Source organism: Spodoptera frugiperda, chromosome 25 (genome assembly GCF_023101765.2).
Source record: "Spodoptera frugiperda isolate SF20-4 chromosome 25, AGI-APGP_CSIRO_Sfru_2.0, whole genome shotgun sequence".
Taxonomy (NCBI): Eukaryota; Metazoa; Arthropoda; class Insecta; order Lepidoptera; family Noctuidae; genus Spodoptera; species Spodoptera frugiperda.
In genome coordinates this window covers 6,925,769-6,947,209 of record NC_064236.1, presented here as the reverse complement: position 1 = coordinate 6,947,209, position 21,441 = coordinate 6,925,769, and the positions used below count along the sequence as shown (strand labels likewise).

The window sequence follows — 21,441 nt, the reverse complement described above, 5'->3', positions numbered from 1 at the left end:
AAATTAATAAAGTGTAGTCTACAGTTACGGGAGACTAAATAAATTCTCCTATAAGTATATATGTATCTATTGACTGACCTGTGCCGTCCTATTTGTTTTTACTATGCGAATATTGTGTACAGAAAAAACTTTTCTTATAGATCGTTTAAATTTAATAGGCATAATGCTGATATGGAAAAAGAGTTAATGAAGATGCATAGAGAGACTCGTTCTAGCAGTAAGGGGGAAAGGGAGAAGAACTCGAATGAGACTAGAAAGAAGAAGAAGGAGCACTTGGCGCGCTGTAACGCGTCCTACCATCCTACCAGTGCTGGCGCCACCAATACCGAGCATCAGGTAATTACTTCTACTATTCTAGCTTCTAACTGTTCACAAGATCTGTTAAGTCCGGTACGGCGTCAGATGTGATTAATTATAGTTTGTAACTTGACCAGTTTCTAATTCTCTTCTACAATCTTTAGTGTATTTTTTATGGATTATTCCACGAGTATACGGATCACCTGATGGTAAGCGAACGCTGTCGCCCATGAACACTTGAAACACCAGAGGCGTTACAAATTTGTTGTGTAACATATTAAAGCTCATCTCCAAATGTTAGCATTCTAGATAAATAAAACTAAGGCGCAGATCATGTTGGTTACACAATTGAATAATCAAGAACGGGTGCTCATATTTTCCTCATTTTGTTTAGCCCCTTTTAGTAAAACAACTATAACATAATATGCGAAATGTTACATAACAGTACTACATTTCTCAGACTACTATTGTAGAGTTGATGTTACACAATCATAAGTATTATTTATTTTGTATCTGTGGAGTATATGCGGGTTATTATACATTTGTAAACTAAGCCGCCTATACGAGTACACTATATGAGTATAAATATGGACAAAGTATTTCATATATCTTTAACTTTAAAACTTACAGCAGCCCCATGGTGTAAAGCGTACGTCTAAAATGATGGACGCTGATGCCGGCGCGCACAAGCACCACTGCCCGTCGCCGCGTCAGGCGCGCCGCAACAAACGCACGCTGTCGACCAACGCGGCCGTCGCCCAACCATCCACCAGTATTACCACTACAACTGTCGGTCAGTTGGCTACAGGTATATTATGTTGCATGTTTTGTATTAGCTATTATAGCTACAACCTATATTTCATCGATTCGATTCGGAGATTTTGCATTGGTTATGAATTTCAGTAAGTAACTTAGTTACTAGCGTAGTTTTTGCTGTAGAAGCTTTAGAATTTGAATCGTATTGCAAACCTAGAAATAATTCTTGCAGTGTTAGACGTCATTACATGCTATTTCTGCCTATCCAGTATATTAGTTTTTAGCTATACACATAGATCACGCTGGTAAAACTTTCCATTCAAGAATGAATATATCTGTACTGTGCTATATGTATAGAAGCTTGTATAACCAAAAGACATGAGTTTGATGGAAGTTTAAGAAATGCATAAGAAGTGCAAAGAAGATAGGACCGTAGTATAGCGTGCTTTATCATTTCTACCTTATTGTTAGTTAGTTTATGTGTTGTACACATAGCTATGTGTAATAATAATATCAATATAATCATAAGTTTTATGTATAAATCATTACAGCATCGAATCATTGGCCAACCCCTCCTGCAAACAATATGAACACGTTCATCTTGGGCGTAGGGATTCCTCAGCAGATGTCTATAATGAGCCCCATGCCTCATCCTATGCAGGCCATGCACACTATGCCGGCGGTGCCAGGTGAATATCCAGTCTTCAAGAAACACTTCAAACGCTTTTAAAGACAAAATCCTTTCATCAATTGCTTTGAACTCTTTAAGTTTTAAGAGATTAGAGCATTAATCAACTTCTGTAATTAAAGTTATTTTGAATGGTATTACAGGCATGTTCCCGATGTACTACGCTCCGGCGGCCGCGCCGCAACCGATGCCTACAAGCTCAGGACATCATCACATTCCTTCTAGCAGCCAGCATCAGTTCCCTGCACCCAGTAAGTTTATGTTTCTTATTTATTATTTGTAAGGGTGAATTCGCAAAAAAAATCTTAATAAAAAGGATGTCAGTGATAACGCCGAGAGATTTTCGAAGTAGGTCAGCTGTGGAGTTGTCTAGATGTTTAAATCGGCTTGACGCAATTTATAATTGTGGTAGAAATCGAAGTAGTATTTTAATGAAGTGTTAGAAGTTCTTATGGTTAAAATTTTTTCTATTTTGTTATTCTTATTCGTTTTTCTTTTTTACAGTGATGATGTACAGCCAGCCGATGTACGGAGCTCCGTTCATGTACTCGCCAATGGCGCAACAAATGTCTTACCCCATGCAGCAATCTCACATGATGGCTCAGTCCATGCAACAGTACACCAATACAATGAACCCTTTAGGGTTGACCAGCAGTAACTACGAAGAGGTATGCAATCAACCAGCTCTAATTTTTACTTGCACAGTTTTAGTGTTTTACACAATCTAGAAAGAACCTCACGTTGATTTTATTTGTACTATAATGCTTTGAATGTTTTGTTCACAAGCAAAATGATTTCGCTAGAATGGTGCGACCCCCTAACATAGTTGGGGTACTTCGATACAACTCGAGTGCGTCGCCGGAGTCTTATTGTTGATCCACGTAACGCGCACAAACATTCGCTACTGGCATTTGAAAGTTTCCTGCGCTAGAACGAGTCCTTCACTCATGATTAATGATTTACATTTGTATCGCAAGTATTTTACACTAGTGGATATCAAAGTAAATAAACATTTTATTTTTATTTTAATGTCTAGTTGCTTGAATGGTTTGTTTTTGAGAAGAGCAAGGCAAAATCTGAAGCGAATTTTAAAACGACAAAGATAAACGTGGAGTCGGAATAGGGAGCGTGCACGAGTCGATGTAATGTCTATAAAAATGTGTGTAAAATACAAATTGGTTACTTTATCTTTCTATTTCTAGAGTATTGGTAATTGGAATGTATATGACTATTTTGGGAACTTGGGAATTGGTTGTTGGAATGTATATAAATTAATAATTAACACTTGGTAAATAGGTAATGTTACGTCACGTTAGGATAACAGCTACAGAAAGTGTTTTTTATCCGCAGACGTCTCCGGTATCGGCTATTGTGCTGCCACGTAAAGTTCGTGCACGTTTCCTATAACATCAAACATTACTCGATATCTTTCTTCCGAAACCTTGCTTCTTCCTCATGTTTGACCTGCTGTTCGGCATAGTGTAGGATAACATTTATTAGTAAACCGATTCGCCGTCGGAGGCGAGATAAACTCATCGTTGTTGAATACCTGCACAGGCTTGTAAGCCCAGTTTAACATTGAGGCCAAGTAAGGTGCAAGGCGGTGTGTGGCGTGACAAGAAAAGAGCAGAATCTCAAGGCACATCTTCAAAAACAGACAACGGCAGCGCAGATAGTAACTCATCTACGAATGCGTTGAATCGGGTATGCCAACAAAATCTTAGCGTTCATAATTATGTCAACAGTACTATTCAGATACTGCATTACTCATAGAATGATTGTTTATTTTGATTACTTGTGATGGTGACGATGGTATATCTCAAGTAGATGTCGAAATAAGAGATCATCGGTGATACACAACTCAACGTCATTATCAGTCCTTTCACTTTACTAACCTACAGTCCGTGGCCACATTATTAGACGCACTCTTGTTTCTATATCAATTTGTTGTTCATTAAGAAATTTATTATATGTTTTGGATTTGTATTTATTTTCCAAATTCAATGTGGAATTACAATGTTGATAAATTCTTTTTTGTGGAAGAATTCATTAGCACTGTAATTCTATATTTGCAAAATATATATACTTAAATCTAAAAAATATAATTATATAGATCTTAAAATTGACTGGGTGCGCCTAATAATTTGGCCGGGGGTGTATGTTACTTAATGATCACCTCACTGCCATTACATCTACTCAAATATAAATGATCACACTTGTACATAGCGTAATGATAATGGCAATCGACTACTCAGTCTTGTTTCTTTCAGTTTGTAAGCTCCCTCTGCTTATTTATTTTATGCATGCTCAGCTTCTTGATATTTTATGTTGGAACGTGTAGATTTTTCTTTTGCACATTTTAAATGCTTTTGTAGGTGTCGGGGACGCACAAAAGTCAGAGTGGGAACGAGAAGTCTACGATATACTCAACTGACATCAGATCTTCAAACAGTATGAGCGCTAAGGTTAGAGCTGCACTCGTGGCTCATATTTGCAACTATTCATCTTATTTTAAGTTAATATGTCACTCTTTCTTCCCTTTTACTAAATATTCTCGACTTACCCAGTGCAAGGAAGGTGGTGGCGTAACTATTTAATTAAAAAGTAATTGCTTTTGAAGCGTTCACGAGAGGCAGGTCCGTCGATACGTCAGACTGCTCAATTCAACCTTCCAGTTTCTATCTGTCAAGGACTAAATGGAGTTATTGTTAATGTTTAAATATCAGTTATGTGAACGTGTATTTTGAATTTTGTGTCAGCTTAACTGTTCGCTTGTGATGTGTTATTGTGACGTGCCAAATAGGAATTGTGATTGATTAAAATAATCAAAAACACGATACACTATTTTTAATATTGACCACAACATTAGGTACACAGTGACCTACACAGACCAGGACACAAACAATATATTATATGTAATATGTTTGTAATGATCCTTTCTAACTGTATTTAGCGGTTATTGATAAACCGTAATGATAAATGTTCTTACGACAGCCTAACTTGGTTACGCGTTCGTCGAGGCAGGATTGGCCTAGACTCGGCCTTATACCTCAGGTATGAATTTAGCAATCCATCTGCTTGGCACAAGTTTATACAAACAATATATTTTACTTATTACCCTCTAAAAGCATTACTTGACAAGTAATGCCGGGGACGCAAACAAAAACCTTAAAAAGCTGTACCTATGAACCTTGTCAGCTAGACTATATTTGACTGATAGAATAAATAATGAATTTTAAAATAGTATGTGAATAAGCTTGTATGTTGTCTGCGAACAAATCTATGGCAATGTCTACATGACGTGTTTCCCTTCAGAGCACAGAGGCTGTGCCGAACACTCCACCTTCAGCCAGGGAGAGTCGCCTCAGCAAGCTGAATCGGCTGGGCAACAGCGAGGAGACCCCCGACAAGACTGATGGAGAGTCTAGCTACTCGTCCTTCTACTCTTCCTTTTTTAAGACTGAGTCCGGTAGTGCCGAGGATAGTGGTGACGGCAAGAATGGCAAGGACAAGCAAGCTAGGGTAAATATCGCTTTACATCAGCTTCTCAGCCGAAGTTCATTGATTTACATGAGCTCCTTCCGCAGATCTAATGACCATTGATACTACTTATCGTTGCCCCGTCCTATCACAACAGCCAGTAGTGTGGCACCTTGTTTCCCTTCCGTACTACCCTTCCCCAGACATTTAGACAGAATATTTCAGGCAATTCCATAGTCGTAAACTAGACGTCGTCGACAGTTCATCAGATCAGGCTCGAACATATTAGGATCATGAGTTGTCGTAGTTCTACACATATTATTGTTCATTTTTTGCAGGTCACTAAGATTTGTTATGAGGGTGTATCTAATTTTGCTATTACTGATATATTATTTTTCTTTTCTTTTTGTTTATTCAGACAATAAAAAAGAATATTATTTCAGAGCCCCCTAAATCTGACATCTTCATACCATTTATCTCATCCAACGAAGAAGGTTGCCAGGAGGAAAATGGAACCGCCATGGCTGGAACAGGTACAGCTCTTTACTTAAACTGAAACATTATATTTATATTTTTGCTTTCCACACTTAGAGTATGAACCAACGAACTAATTGAACAATGCACTTTTCAGGTTTGCGTGACGTCAGAGTTAGTCTACAAGTACCAAATCCTTACCAAGTCTATGGAGGAGACTTTGTCCTCCGACAAACAGAAGATGAAAACTCTGGAACAGGTTGGTTTTACAAATATATAGTTAAATAAAACACATAATGCAATTATACCAATCTACTACTTTCAACCTTATTGTTTTGATATAAAGTCAGAAATCTAATGAAAAAGGATGATAGATTGGAGTAAGTTGACTTGCTGTGCTGACTGTAAAAATACTAAAATAAAATGTATTTTTGGTCCAATAACGATTATAATTATAAAACTATATTATTTCCAGCCTTCTCTGGTGAACGAGCAGCTGAGCCAGTTATACCTAGACCTCCAATTAGAAGGTGCTGCCGCGAGGCTGACCTTGGAGGAAGGTATCACTAGTTCAAGTAGTTCCGGCGAAGAAACAACCACCGTTACAAAGGTTAGAATCAATTCTCAGTAAACGCAATCTGTAGTTCTATCCAGCTTGCTAACAAAATAAATTTTTAAATTCTTAAATATTTAGATTCTTAAAACACCACTTGGCATTAATTTTCTGTCAACGGGCAACGACACTAAGAAGGTTTACATTTTGGGCATTTCAATATTATATTCTTATTATGCAGTTCTAACCGTACAATGAAAGCAGATCGACGATCATCCGATCGTACATCTCACGATACAATTTGGCAATTTTTACGCAAAATATGCTGCTAAATAAGCTTGCCTTTGCTAATGTCTTAAGACTACTAAATACTGTTTTTTCTTTTGGCTAGCATGCTTCTAACAGAGCCTCAACTTCTGGAAGAAGCGAAGGAAAGAGACATACGGTTAGAATATTTTATTATACATGGTCCAAACATGAAGATAAAATTATTTAATTGTGAAATGTCATTGTAATAACTCATACGTTTCCACAAAATGTCAAAAAATGGCAACACATAATATTTTGTCATTCCTTCATCACTTCACTTTCATGTAAAGAGTTATGAAATTTAATTTTTAAGCACCAATCATGCTTAGTACTGCTCTCTAACAATTATTACTTATTTCGTACTCAATATAGATTTTCTGCCAATTTGTTTCCTTCTAATGTCCATTTATGTTATAATAGTTTATGAAGTAGCTTTACATTAATATTGACAATTGTAACTTTTCACAGACTTCACGCAGGAAACGGGAGTACAGCAAGTTAGTTATGATTTACGAAGAGGATGCGCCCTTGCCGCCGCCCCCAGAAGACGCAGTAGAAGGAGGAGAGGCATCCAGCTCGTCCACTTGTTAAATTAAGGACCGTCCAAGGTCTAGTCGCAAGGTCTCCGTCTCCCTCGTCACGTTATGTCGTAGCAATGCACAATAATAGTATATTAATTTGCATTTAAGCGTCATGATATACTCACGACGGTTCAGGGAATGTTAAACTTCAAATATTCGTAAATAGACATATAGGTGAGTGTAAGTTTGGACATGTGTCGTAGCTGTGTGTTTGACGGACCTTCGTTCTACGATGAAGACATCGTGCTTGTGCTCGTGTCTTCGGACCCAGATCTCATTCAGTTCTCGAGTTAACTTGAATGCAGTCGTCGTGTGGTGTGATTCCAATATAGTTACTTAAGTATCTGAGTTACGTTTATCCTCTGTATCGACTGCCATTAGCACCAAATAATAGTGATCGTAGAATACTTTGCTTAATTGATAAATATGTAAATTGAATTATTTTTGTTGCGTGTGTTATTTTTTGCTTGTATTTTATGACACAAATTCTAATACTGAATTGTAAAATTGTTTATGTAAACGTGAGTTACTTTGGGAATGTTAAGAATACGAGTTTAATTTGTTAAACCTATTCTAGTCTGTGATACACAAATTCCTATTACAGATAGTAGGTAGTACAACTAGATGAAAAGAGATTTATATATATATATATGATTATATACGTCATTTAATGTAAATGAGTAAATTATATTGTTATATCGGGGTACCAAAAACCAGTGAACTCAATTTGAGCGCTTATTGTATCCTTAGTTCTCTTAACATTCCGTTTGGTGCTCAGTTGCTCACAATGGCTTATAAAGTATTTTAACAGGGTAAAGTATTATCATGAATCAGAATCAAATATTATATTTTCATAAGTATATTTATACACATAATTATATATGTATACGAGCGTTATGTTTACTGAATTATACTTACAGTCAAAGACTTATTGCCTTTACTGGATTACGCAAGACATTGCTATGTTGGTTGTGCGTTGTCCTATTTATGCATTTGGAATAAATAAATAAAATAAATAGCTGGACTGACTTGAACGTAATGTGATATGAAAGAATTGTCAGGTTTCAGCGACTTTATCATTTGTTGTATACTTAATTGGTTATTTTTACGTTATCGAATGATTATTTTGTGTGTTAATTTTATTTTATGAAACAAAAGTGTTAAAATAAACTCATCATCGTAACAGGTGCCTTAGAATCGATCTTTAAACTATTGTTCAGTGTGAATTTAATCGATCAACATTACAAAAATAGATTTTATTTTGTTTTAAACAGTTGTTAGAGTATGTTGTGTTAATATGTTGTTGGCAAAAGTCCGTGCAGGGTTTTGACATTATCAACTTTTGTTTAGTATTTCCTACTAAAAGAATAAAAGTCTTTTTGAGATATCTCTTTATATCTGAAACGAGTTTGTAATTAAATTTACATAATGCATTTATTATAAATGGTATGTGATTGATGAATTAATGAGATTTTAATGTGTTGAGAGTCTAGTTTTGTACAGTAAGATATATTTTTTTTATTCAGAGAAATTTTAAAAATTATGAATTTGTTCGTGCGGTCTTTAAATGCCAAGGTTACCAAATTTTTGATTTAGCTTATAGAAATTTGAAATACTTAAATGAGGCATTCATTCCTATGTTTAGAATCAGAACAGACAGAATAGGTAACTCCATAGTTACCTTAGTCCTAGTTAAAATATGCTGTAAGTGTGATTAATGTTAAGTTTGATACGATAGTTATTTGTAAATATTATTTGCGCACTAACGATTACAATAAGTTGGTGTTTATTATTACGTTAAATTTAAATTATTCGTTTCTGATAGAGACGTATAAAAGATTTTTATATTTAAGTTGACATATAGTATTCATGCTGTTTTATAGTTGAATACATAGTTAATTATATGCAAAGATGTTTCTTTTTATTTTTATCTTGTGCGTGGTAATTATCCTGCCATTTTCGTCACATAAAAACAGAAAGAAATGTTGAATATTACCAGTAATTTTATTCGTAATTTCAATTTAACTAGCGGAGTAAAGTTAGTTTAAAAGCGGTATTTTGAATGGTCAATTCTAGTTCCCTTTAGATGTATCGTAATTTGACGTTTACCACTTTTGACTCTTCTTTCTAATTTAGATTACTAACGCTTATAAGGGAAGGAAGAAGAATTACAATTTTCTTAAAATCATTGCCATTAAGTAATTAATTTTATTCGCTAATTATTACGAGTTGGCTTCTACTTTATTGATGTTGCTTATTATTTTTAAATTAATTAATTACATTATGAAGAAAATTAAATGTTACGAATAATTCACCAAAATATGACATTTCTGTGAAATAAATGATTGGAAAGTGAATACTTATTGTGTTTTATTGTAGTTTAGTACTGTAATATTATGTTGTGTGTCTATATTCGGTTGTGTGACTTCGCCGTTGAATTGTACCCACTAACGTATAATGAATGTTTAACGATCATATCACATTAACTATAATACGCAACGTAACACCTTTTATTCCCGAAGTGGTACACATTATGGCACGTAATGCCGCTATACAATGTACACCCACTTTTCACCATTTGTGTTTTAAGTCTCATGTAATAGGGGGTGAGCCTATTGCCATATACTGGGCACAATTCCAGACCCCGTGCTGAGAAATTGATTGAAAAGCGGCAGTCGCACTTGCGACCACTAGACCACAGAGGCAGTCGTTCACTATAATAATAAATGTTTAATAATGAACCTTTGTCTTGCCACGACTTTGTATAGATTTCATTATTTTTTAGAGATATACAAGCAACTTCATTAGTCTTAGCTAGTTTTTACAGAATGTTTTTGAAGGGATTTTTGTTAAGAGATGATGAATGAGACTTGTAGCTATCAAAACGTGTTTCTTTCTAATTATCCCTTCAATACCTTACCACAGACCTCACTCCATATGATAAATACGAGAGAGTGTTCACTTGTCTTTCCTTTACGTCCAAGTGGATGGATTTTATGGTATGATTGTTGTGTGGGGCATAAAGCAAGCACAAAGAGGAGATGCCATAATGTGATTGTACACTGTGACACAAAAACTGCCCTGCCCAATGATATTATTAGTAAAAAGGTGTAGATAGGTTATAACCGCTCAGAAAATGGCACATTAAAATGTGAACAATTGGCAAAGTTTTTATAGTATGGGACTGCTAGAAGGAAAATAGAGAGGGGAGTGGTTTGTTACCTATTTCCTAAATGCAAATTTATTGTGTCGCAGGTCCGATTCCTGTTCGGAACGATAATTTGCTTAATACACAAAAATGTGGTTTAGGATCTGAATTGAGAAGTTTAGGAAATTGTTTCATCCCAACCTTGTGGAATTCGTGAGCGTAAACTAAACATTACATTATGTACATTTTGACAAAGACTGGACATCAATGATATCTGATAAACTTGATTCTTTTGTAAAACTGCAATCTCCAACCCATTTGCCAAGCGTGGAGATAGTGGCGAGGCAATTCCCTCTTTTGTTGAGGAGGTCCATAGTCTAGCAGTGGACTTTCATGGGCTGCTGCTGATGACGATGATGATGATCTAAATACTTGACAATACGGTAAGTGTCCAAAGGAATTGCACAATATTATGATTATTATCAGCCTTTCTCATCATTGTAGATGTAGCCAAACAATAGACTACCGCTGATAGCAGCTGTTGTATTGAACAATTCGCACTAAGCACTTCTCTTCTAAGAACCGCTAAGGAGTGGAATACCTTGCCAATGTATATTTTACAAGAAGTGGATAAGTTAGGTGTTGAAGCTGTAAATGAATACTACCTACCTACCTACTAGATAATTATAAAAGCCTTTAGGTACTTTTACTCAATAGTCTCAATCAACAATTTAACTATGTTTCATGTTTTAGCTTGAAAACAAGAAAAACTTGAGTGCCTATATGAATTCATTAGCTTCTGCCGGCGGATTCAACCGTGTTCCCGTGGGATTAAAAGTGGCCTATGTATTATTACACACCATAATCTAACCTTTCCCCATCCGAAATTATCACCTACTAGATTATGCAGTAACATGTCATGCTCTTTTGATTCTAACATGACAGACAGATATATTGTGGGAGTAGCTCTTCCCTGTTCGACACGACAATTTTTTTAAGGGGGGAAAATCGTCCAGCTTCTCCTACCTTGGGTGAAGCGAGAGCCAGTATCATACTTACTGACTAAAAACCACTCTATAAGCCCGCTCATATAGAGACCATCTGAAACGTTTTCCCATATTGGATTTCATGTCCCAATCGCATCACTCCACTCCAAGATTATGTAAGACCATTACTTAATGGCTACAGTGATTGGATTGGCACCCACTTCGATTCCCTTAGATTTAGGTCTTAAATTTAGGTCACGTGGTATTTTATTTGTACCTAACTCGTTTAACTGTTAAGCTCCATAGACCACCTCACTATACCTACTTACCATACCAAGCTATAGGTAACTTACCCACTTATTTATTTCAAGACATTTTCTACACAGAAGTGTTTTTGTTTTTGCCACATTTACCTAGGTTTTAAAACATTATGTAGTAAGTATTAACCACACATTCTAAGCCATAATCTTAAATAACGAGGCTTATTCCTGACAATCCGCAATCGAGTCTTAAGTTACGGTACAAGGCAAGTTGAATGTTCATTACCTAAATAAGATACTGTTCCATAACATCCGTCAAACATACACAGGTGCAGTGTAAAACACGGCGCACTGTTATCTATTTACAAAAAAGATATAATCACTTCTGCTTCACAGCTCGATGGGAGCTACCCATGCGCCTCGGAAGTTTTTAAAACGTCAGAGTTTAATGTTTCGCTACGTCACTCACATTATCAACGGGCATATCGTTACACTGTTACTTACATTCACTCACACAAACGCAGGTTTACAACACGCGCGCCTCTACCTGCGCAAGAGTCACATTCCGTCACCCACCTCCGCGATTGGCCGCCGAGCCTGCGAAGGCTTTGAACAGCGCTTCAAATTTTTAAATTTAGAAAGTTTGGCTCAGTGTTTGTGATTGGTTTTGTACGAGGCATAATGTCGGCAGTGTTATAAGGTGAGCCTTAACTTTGTAGTTAGTTTAACAAGTGCAGTTAGTTGAACAGCGTGAAGGATACATTTTATCCATTTTCTCGAAGGTTGGTACTTTGCTACTACATGTATTATGGTGAGACTGTCGCCTATGTATTCGTATTCGTTAAGGAAGAACGTAGTAATACCTAGAAACGGCTTCTCTGTTTTGAATTTCTGTGTATTTACCTATAGAATTATATTTCCGATAAATAACTTTCTAAAGGTGGTATGATTATAATTAAATCCCGAATAACACAAGCAGATTTGCGATTTACAAAACATCTCAGCGTTACGATCCATCATTTGGTCGATGACTAATCTGCGAAATACTGCGAAAAAAATAACTACAGAAGTTAAGTTAGTGGTGCAAGTTTTTTTACTGGCTTTGTTAAATATCGTGACATCACAGTTATCAAGGTACTCGCCTTGTACTTTTATGGTCTGCTACTTGAATTGTTAACTTCATAAACGTTTTGTCACAGTCCATAAGTAATTACTTACCAAGAATCACGAATGCAATGACTACCCCATCTCATAGGGATTCCCCATCAGAATATGTCATTTAAAATGTATTGCGCATGTTACATTGAATGTTTGGATTTGAAATAACGTTTTTAACAAGTCCTTGGCGTGTCCCGCTTAAAAACTTGTCGTCCTACTTTTAATTTGGATAACGTTACATCAGATTTGTGTCTTGAAAACACTAGACTGTAAATGTCCTATTTTTGATAAAACCATGTTAAAATAGTAAAAACGAAATCAAAAGGCACAAACACGAATCAATCCATCTCAACGAGAAGAAAAATATGTGATGAATGAAGCACTGCTTTACTTAGTACCTAGTTACCTACCCAAGTATATTCCCAACATAAGTTTTACCGCTGTAGGTACTCCTCTGAGTACTAACTGTACTTCATATAATGGTAATTTAACACAGTCCTTAGTAATTGTTTTCGATATAAAATCGTTACTAAGGAATAGTTTAAGTAATCATTAAATGTCTTTGCGGGATAATGATCCTAAGCTAATTAGACCAGAGTACGGGTGTAATATTAGCACTTTATCTGTTTAACAACCTTGATTAGACCGTTGTATTAGTTACTCTAGAGTCTGGAGTCACCGGCGCAGTTTGCTTTTTATGGAGATTACGAACATCAGATTCTATGTTCCGGGTACAGGAATGTCTGCGGCCTGCTAAAATGCAATTCATAACATAAAATATATTTATTTATATTATTTAACTAAGCTAGCTTTACAGATAATTGATTGCAGTTTAATGTCAAAGAGCATGGTCTTTATTTTAAACTTACTTTTGGTAACTTTGAAGGAAACAAGTCACAAGGTTGAATAAAACTAGAGAGTTTGGTTAAACACATTGTTTTAAGAAGCCAATAATTTCGGTACTAGGAAATTAATATGATTCATTATTTGTGATGCTACTAGACTTCCGTTTTGCGAAGATATAAACTGACTCTTGGGCTGAGTCTACTGTTGGACGGCAATCGAGTTTACGAGTGTCGGGCAGAATAAGTCCTAGGATGCAGCATTTAGTTTGAGTGCTTATTCAGAATTTATACCAGGTCCGCTCTACACTTCTGTAGGTTTCTCAATCTAGGGGTTGTGAGGCATGACTCAGTGGCGTCTTGTTTAAAAAAACCACGCACCAATTATGTAACCGTTTCATACTTAGTTTAATATATTCATAATAATATCGGATAAATTTCTTTAAGGTGGGTCCCGAATTAACTTGTTTTAGACCAAAAAACGTTGGGAACACACTTGTTCTATTTTAAATGTAACTAATAACTACTAATAATCGATCTAAACCTACGTTAAAAAGTTTAACCAATTAATTTATAAATTAGGAAAACCCAACAAATAAACTTATTAATTGCTGCGGACTACCTAGCGGGTTTACCGAGGCTCCGGCTCGAAAAGCAGTAGGTAGTAGGTTCGGGGTGGTTTTTAGTCAGTAAGAGTCTGACACTGCCTCTTGTCTCACCCAAGGCAGGAGAAGGAATTAGATGATTTACCCCCCTTTAAAAATAGCCCACGAAGATCAGGCCAATGATACCTCCAACCGGGCTACAACTAATGATAATGGGTGTGCTAATGATGCACAGATTAATAATATCATTCTCCAAGGTTCTAATGTTTTTCTTTGAAATGATAACGACGTAGTTTTTATAATAACACCAGTGTAACTATAAATCTTGATTCCTCACATTCACGAGATTGTTTTTTTATTACTTTATTATTTTTTATTGTAGACAGAAATTGTAGAACAGAGTTTAGTTATAGGTAATAGAATAATTTCGAATTTGAATTATAACGAAAAAATGAAAATGTATGACAAACTTTGTAAAAAGATTCCGTACTTCTGCTTTAATTTCGGTGTATTGTCACTTCTGCACCCTTCTAACCGCCACAAATAAAGCCTTATATATAACATGTACGTCTGCCTCCCAGGAAAACAATACTTTTCTTCTCAGTTATGAAGAGTAAACTTTTTCAACGGCATTTAAATTTTAAGAAGTCAAATGAAGGTCAGTACGACCTACACTTTAAGGGCTTTATTTGTGATTACTTGGTTATTGATGATTCTTTTTCTTGATTGTTGGTTTGTGGGTTCTTACAGACATTGTTCACTGCAGTCTTAACTCGTTTTTCATAGCATCAGCTTATAAGTATATAAGCCTTTTCTCACACGGAGAAGGGTATGAGCGTTTTTCGTCGTAAACAACTGGTATTTTTAAAGTTAATAATAATTCTTGAGAGTTACTAATATTTTCCTCATTGGCTACTTTTATGAATATAGGTAAAAGTAGTATTAATTTCTTAACGTCATTTGTATATCGTACTTGATTTTGTTTCATAAGTTAGTTTTGAAATGAATCTGTGCAAGTAATTACGGAATAAAATACCGATGCCTGTTTTCACCAACATCGCCCAAATTATAAGATGTCATTTTAACGACTTTTGGTTATGACTAACCTATAAGTGACACCTTACGTAGGTTTAACCCTGTGTAGGTACTATATACCTACATACCTACAACTAAGGGGTAGTTTAGGTGCTACATCACGCTAAGTAACTTTTAGTAAAGAGGTTTAGGGTAGGGTGATTGATAAAGTTCATTTGTTCATCAATATTATCGAATTTCTTTTTCTGTTCCCCTTTACCATTATTAGCTTTGCAATTAGGCTCCAATTTCAATACTACTAGTTACAAATTAACCCTTCACCGTAGGTTCAATTATGGAACCCCATGCGTGGGTTTCTTGGCACATGGCCTTCATTTTACAAAACAAATTACGACAAAAGGGTAAACAGTGCCCTATAGAAAAATGCATTGTTAGTTTAAAATATTTAAAATACAAGTCGAAGGCAAATGAGTTTATTAATATTGAATGTGATGGAAACTAGCGTGGTTATTTTACTTTACTTATAAGATATTCATTTCTATAATGACGTTAGGTTGCATAGGAGTATCGTCGCTGACAAAATACTTGATAGATACGGGGATAAGATATTTGTATAGAAAACTGATTTTAGTAATGAAATTCTAGTTTAAGTCAATGATGTATTGTACCTAAGATGTTAGTTTCAATAATTTTCTATGAAACATAGGTGTCGATTCGCTGGATTCAATGCCACTACCATAGAAGTCTTCTTCTTCTGTTTTCTGTTCTTATACCAATTTTACTCTATCACAAACTCCTTATCGTTCACAACAATCTTTACACAATCTATGTATCTTTCCCTTGATAGTTCCCTACCTTTCCCAAACCAGCAAAGCGTATTGAAAACCATAGTCTCAATCGTAGCAGTTTTTTCGTTAAGAGAATCTACATCAGATAGAAACATAGAACATAAGTTGGTAAGCAACTGCTAGTTCAACGAACTTACATAAGCATTATAGAATACTGAAGATTACGAGGTAGTTGCTGGAAATATTAGGTGTAATAGGTGTAATCAAATCGTAAGTTACGTGCCCTGAGGTACTCCGTCTGACATATTCTCTCTGCTCTAATATTTATAAACTTGAGGTAGGTTCACCGTAAATGTCTCTCCAAGCCCTCCTGACATTTACAATTCCTACCTTTAAATTGCAATGGGGTATTTCCTAACAAAATTACCCTTCCATAATTTGTTTGACAACCACCCTGTATGGTGCGACCACTGCAACTATGAATGTGACCAATTTTTTGGAATTGAGTTATTAACCATATTTTTTTTTATAATCTCTGTATAATAAAGAGCTAATTATACATACATATGCTAGGCCGAAAAATTTGTCATTTTTAATATGTGCCAAAACGACACGTTCCACTTCAGGTGGTCAGTGTTTTGTAAACTCAGTAAGTTTACAAAACTGCGTTTGTTATTCAGACAGCGAATCAATGATCTTACACAAAGGAAAAGTAGATTGGAAAACTTATCACTATCACTGGAGTGCAGTTTCTACATATTTTTAGATATTCAATTAGATAGAGTGGACAATTTAATTTCTTAATTATCAAAATCATTATCGTCGTCCACTGCTGGACTATGTACCTTCTCTACATAAGAAGGACTGGCCATAATCCTATAATCTCCAGATTTGGCAGATGCATTTTTTGTCGTTTTGGATGAATTGTTTATTTGATGAATATTTTAGATGGAGATGGATTTTTGTCGTTTTGTTCCATTGCATTTTGGTAATCTGCATAATAATTGTCCCAAAATTGTATTATCTCTTTTTAACAATTAGGGTTGTCCTTGCACCTACTATTTTGACAAAGTTTCATTAATTTGTTACTAAATGAAAAATTAGCATTTCTTATTTAATTTTGCATATTCAACTAAGTATTATAACCGTTCGATAAAAGGTAGAACATAAGACCTAGAAAGGCCTGAAAATCTAGGACGAATATTTATTATTCATGGGCAACGTCGTTTTCTTCGCTATGTAATTGATATTAAGGCTGTACAGTGTGTGGTGCATCGTATTGATTTGTCTAATAATAAAATAGTCAATATTCTATTGGGTATCCACACTTACTGCTTCGTATTGTTACTGCTTCGGTAGCCGGGCAACGTCCATATATAATGGTTGGTGCCCTAGGAGGCTTACAAGAAATGCATGGCCTGACGGTCTGAGCGCACGCCTCGACACCAACCCTAACTTCTTTTTTTTTAAATTGAATTAATATTTTTTCTTCACTCTTTTCGAAATTAACTAAGTAGATTAAATAATAGTAGTACCTATTTCTTTTTTAATTGGATTGTCGCGAATTTATTTTCGGTTATAGTCTGTCAGTATGGTTTTGCATTTGTGGAAAACGCATAAGTATAGAAAGAGACTGCCGTGGTGCGGGTTCGAGATGCTGACATCTTTTGTAGGTACGTGCACAGTATTAATGTGTGATTTACTTAATTATTTCTTGTTAATTTATAGTGTCATAGTCTATGATATCATGTTTTATGAGTCAATTTTATATGTGTTGGTATAAGGCTTTTCGTCTTATCAGCAGTAGTTCCGTTTGGGATTTTTAGTTTGCTTCTATTCCTTTTATATTTTTTAGAAGTATCTAATATATAGTGTGTGTAGTCCTAAATAACTGATTAATTATTTTTCTTGTTAATGCTTTCGGAAACTGGGAAACCGGGATTATATGAAGGTGAGTATTAGACTAATTAAATATCACTTTTTAAGTTGATTATGTCTATTGCAGATGGTTAAGACAATGCAAGCCGATTTTATGTTGCTTGCATTTTCTGACAATTGTCAACAATGAAAACCGTTGATAATTTTTTTATCATTCAAATTGTATTATGTCTGAGAAATATTATTTATAAATACATGTTTAAATAGTATAATATGCAATATACACATTTTATTAAAGTTTTTATAATACATAACTTGTTCGGAAGTTGCGTGTAACTTTTAGTTAGGTACTGTTTTTACGTTATTTCCTTTTTGGGTAACTTTCATTTTCGTTGACATTACTCTATTTTATTCCTTTACACGGTTCAACATTTTATAGTAATAGTATATTTGGAGTAAATCATTTCGCTCGTGTATTTGGGCTGAGTGCGTTTAATTGCGAACGATAAATTAAATATTCACCGCTCCCACCATTCCCATCCCGTGTCCACTTTTATAAATACTGACGTAAATGCAGTTTTATTTAAAAGCTTTGTGAAAACCGGTTATCCCGGCAGGTGAGCAAACACCAAATAGTGTTTGAGACAGCTCGGCGTAATATCCGGGCCAGAACAGTATGTCCCAATCATATCCGGACTCATCCTCGTTCCAGCGATGACATATTGGTGCATTCAATTCGATAGAAACATTTCGTTTTAGTTTAGAATCTTGTTTCATTTAAAATATGTCACTAACACACAGTGGACTTGCTGAAACTTTCTAGAAAATTGTACTGGGCAGGCGCAGTGAAAAAGGTTACAGAGTAGGTACATTTTATGCCAATACACATAATTTATTCAGAAACTGTATTGCGGATTATTGATTGCATTTTAAATCGAGCTAAATAAGTTGTCGGCGAGGTCGCAAGAAAATTATGCTTGTAACTACTACTATAATATGCACAGGTCTTGGGAAAACTGTGGATCGATAACACATGCACCGCTTGCATACTCTATTATTGATAAAGGCAGTCATTTTTATGGCGCCGTAGCAAAGTAAAGACTAAAGTAACTTAACCTTTTTGTCCTCTAATCTGCAACTGCACTTTCCGCTATTGATTCTTTATCTGTAATAGGATTTTATCTTGTTGAGATAGAGTTGATTTTTGCGTGGGATTTACTTTGCGATTGTGAGACATACATAGAGCGTTGAGTTGGGACACTCATGGTGATGTTAGGTGCATACCAATGAGAGGGAAACAATGAAGTGGTGTGGGTCTGGGTATGGAAGGACGGCGAGGTTCTTCGGTACTTATGTTGCTTTCTTTCGAGCGACGATGACGAGCTGCGACCTTGTTAGATAAAAACGTGCGGACTGCGGGGTTATTCGTCAATGACATTAACTGTTAAGGCTGAAACATCGTCACTACAATAATTAAGTAAATGAGTCAATTACTTTGTTGTTGTTTTGGCTGTTTACTTCGTGATAACGCGTTTTCTTTTATCAGAAAAGTAGTTATGTAACATCCCGTTGAAGTGTTTAGTACCTAACTGAAATAATAGAATATTAAGACCTTTTGGAATTAAAGACGGAGTTTAAATAAATCGTACTTATGTACGACGGGTTTTTGGTTTTGATATTGAGGATTTGCGAATCTTTTGTTTACGTGATTGAGATTATTTCAAGAACCAAACATGACGCTGAAGACCTTCTGTTGGAGGAAGAAGAAGAACACTTCTGGATGGCTATGCAAAAAAGATTAAAAAAAAAGTCGCCTTGCAGATACGACCTTCAATATCAAAGAAGCGAAAAAGAAGAATAGAATTTTTGTAACTATATTTAGATTTAATATTTAATTATGTCAGTTTGATACCTACCTGTAAGGAAAATGCTTTATATTATAAATGTATAAGAAATAAAGTTGAAATCTACTATTAAAGAATATATTTTGTTCTAATTTAGGTCTTATTATAACAACTTTTCCACGTATAATAAAGAGAAACAATATATTACTATTTGTTTCCAAAAGTAAATTTATTTTTTAAAGATATTAAATTATGTAGTAAGTGTTCGGAAACATGGTAATTATTACAAACACGTTTGAAGATAAATATTATGATGAAATAGTTTTCTGCTCGTTTTACTGGTTGTTTTGTAAGTGACATTGTTAAACAAGTGTACTAAATGTTTTATTATATTGATATTATTTTTTTCATACCTTTTTACTATTTATTTACTTTTTTCGATGAATTAAAACAATATAACGAACGAGTTTGGGCTAGACTATTGAATGATAGGTATTTAAATAAAACGAGTATTTAGATTACCTATTTATTAACCTTTCGTACATAAGACAACAATAGAAAATACATTGTGTCTCGCGTAGTATTACGTTCCGGCACACAACGGTTTAAAAAATTAAAAAAATAAGCGTGATCTAACTAACGACTGTATATAAGTAGGTACATAATAGGCAATATATCAATACATATGTATATCAATATACGTAATGCTATATGAATTTAATATGATACTAGCGGACCCGACAGACGTTGTCCTGTCTACACGTCTTTAATTTGAAAATTTTAAACTTTTTTTAATAAGCTAAAACATTCTGGACCTTTTTGATGAAAATTGTTATTCAAATGTTATGACAATATCTAACGTCATTAATATTTGACACTGCGATAGTAGCGCCGTCTGTCGGATCCAATGTAAAACATTCCAAAATCAACAACTACTAATAAATTAAAAACTAATTAAAAAAACTTTGTCCAGCGGACAAAATTGTGAATCTAAACCATTCTCAGATCCTCTTGAACACACACAAAAAGTTTCATCAAAATCCGTCTAGTCGTTTAAGAGGAGTTCAGTGACATACACACGTACAGAAGAATTATATATATAAAGATATTTATATACTAATTCCGGCGGGTGGAGGATGCATGGCGGAACGTGCGCGCGCGCCTCCTCCGTTTCAAGGTGATCCACGCTTAGATCATTACATACCAATCGTGTCACGTTTAGCCAAATACCATAGTACATACATATAAGCACAACTATGGCTATAGTAAATATTTGGCTATTTAAAATCAATGCTGTTTAGTTGTTCTTTATAAAGTCTATTAGAATAAACCGCTTAAAGTTTAAGTTTAGATTCTATTAAGTACGAACATATTTATTAAAAATATATTACGTGTTAATGATAAAATTGTTTTTCACAATAGAACATCATAGTATAGGGCAACGCTAAAAAAAAACAATAAAAAATAACAAGTATAACTTAATTATCAAATTTTTCTAAACACATCATAGACAAATTAATGATGCTTAGGACTTGTTTCACAATGTCTGGATAGCCGTTACGTGACAGATAAATTTGAATTAAGAACGTAATTTGTATGCATTATCTGTCACATCAGTTTATTGGGCACTTATATGAAGGTGGCGAAATAGGCCTTAGTGCATTTGACTGCACAGTTGGCGCTGTGGCTGGGTAACCGGCTGCCGCGCAACGTGAAGCGGGTTCGATTCCCGCACGGACTCTTTGTGTGATCCACAAAT

General features: G+C 35.0%; 2 protein-coding genes across 35 annotated transcripts in view; both read left to right on the top strand.

Annotated features, from left to right (window-relative positions):
* Positions 1–9,495, top strand: part of LOC118261937 (period circadian protein) — a 33,497-nt gene extending 24,002 nt beyond the window's left edge. For 4 of the 33 annotated variants that reach the window (XM_035573111.2, XM_035573745.2, XM_035573031.2 and 1 more), the window contains 14 exons: positions 141–336; positions 928–1,105; positions 1,605–1,742; positions 1,885–1,992; positions 2,246–2,409; positions 3,299–3,445; positions 4,117–4,206; positions 4,736–4,795; positions 5,057–5,263; positions 5,665–5,754; positions 5,853–5,954; positions 6,171–6,305; positions 6,640–6,693; positions 7,026–9,495. In XM_035573111.2, the coding sequence (XP_035429004.2) occupies positions 141–336; positions 928–1,105; positions 1,605–1,742; positions 1,885–1,992; positions 2,246–2,409; positions 3,299–3,445; positions 4,117–4,206; positions 4,736–4,795; positions 5,057–5,263; positions 5,665–5,754; positions 5,853–5,954; positions 6,171–6,305; positions 6,640–6,693; positions 7,026–7,148 (1,792 nt within the window). In that variant the 3' untranslated portion in view covers positions 7,149–9,495. The remainder of the gene's footprint in view (positions 1–140; positions 337–927; positions 1,106–1,604; positions 1,743–1,884; positions 1,993–2,245; positions 2,410–3,298; positions 3,446–4,116; positions 4,207–4,735; positions 4,796–5,056; positions 5,264–5,664; positions 5,755–5,852; positions 5,955–6,170; positions 6,306–6,639; positions 6,694–7,025) is intronic. The other 29 variants (XM_035574097.2, XM_050704427.1, XM_035573267.2 and 26 more) reach the window with 24 other exon arrangements.
* A 2,565-nt stretch (positions 9,496–12,060) lies between these two features.
* LOC118263000 (protein grindelwald) overlaps positions 12,061–21,441 on the top strand; it is a 35,560-nt gene continuing 26,179 nt past the window's right edge. Inside the window, exon 1 of one of the 2 annotated variants that reach the window (XM_035574854.2) lies at positions 12,061–12,314. The gene's annotated coding sequence lies outside the window, so the exon portion shown is untranslated. The remainder of the gene's footprint in view (positions 12,315–21,441) is intronic. The other variant, XM_035574768.2, reaches the window with a different exon arrangement.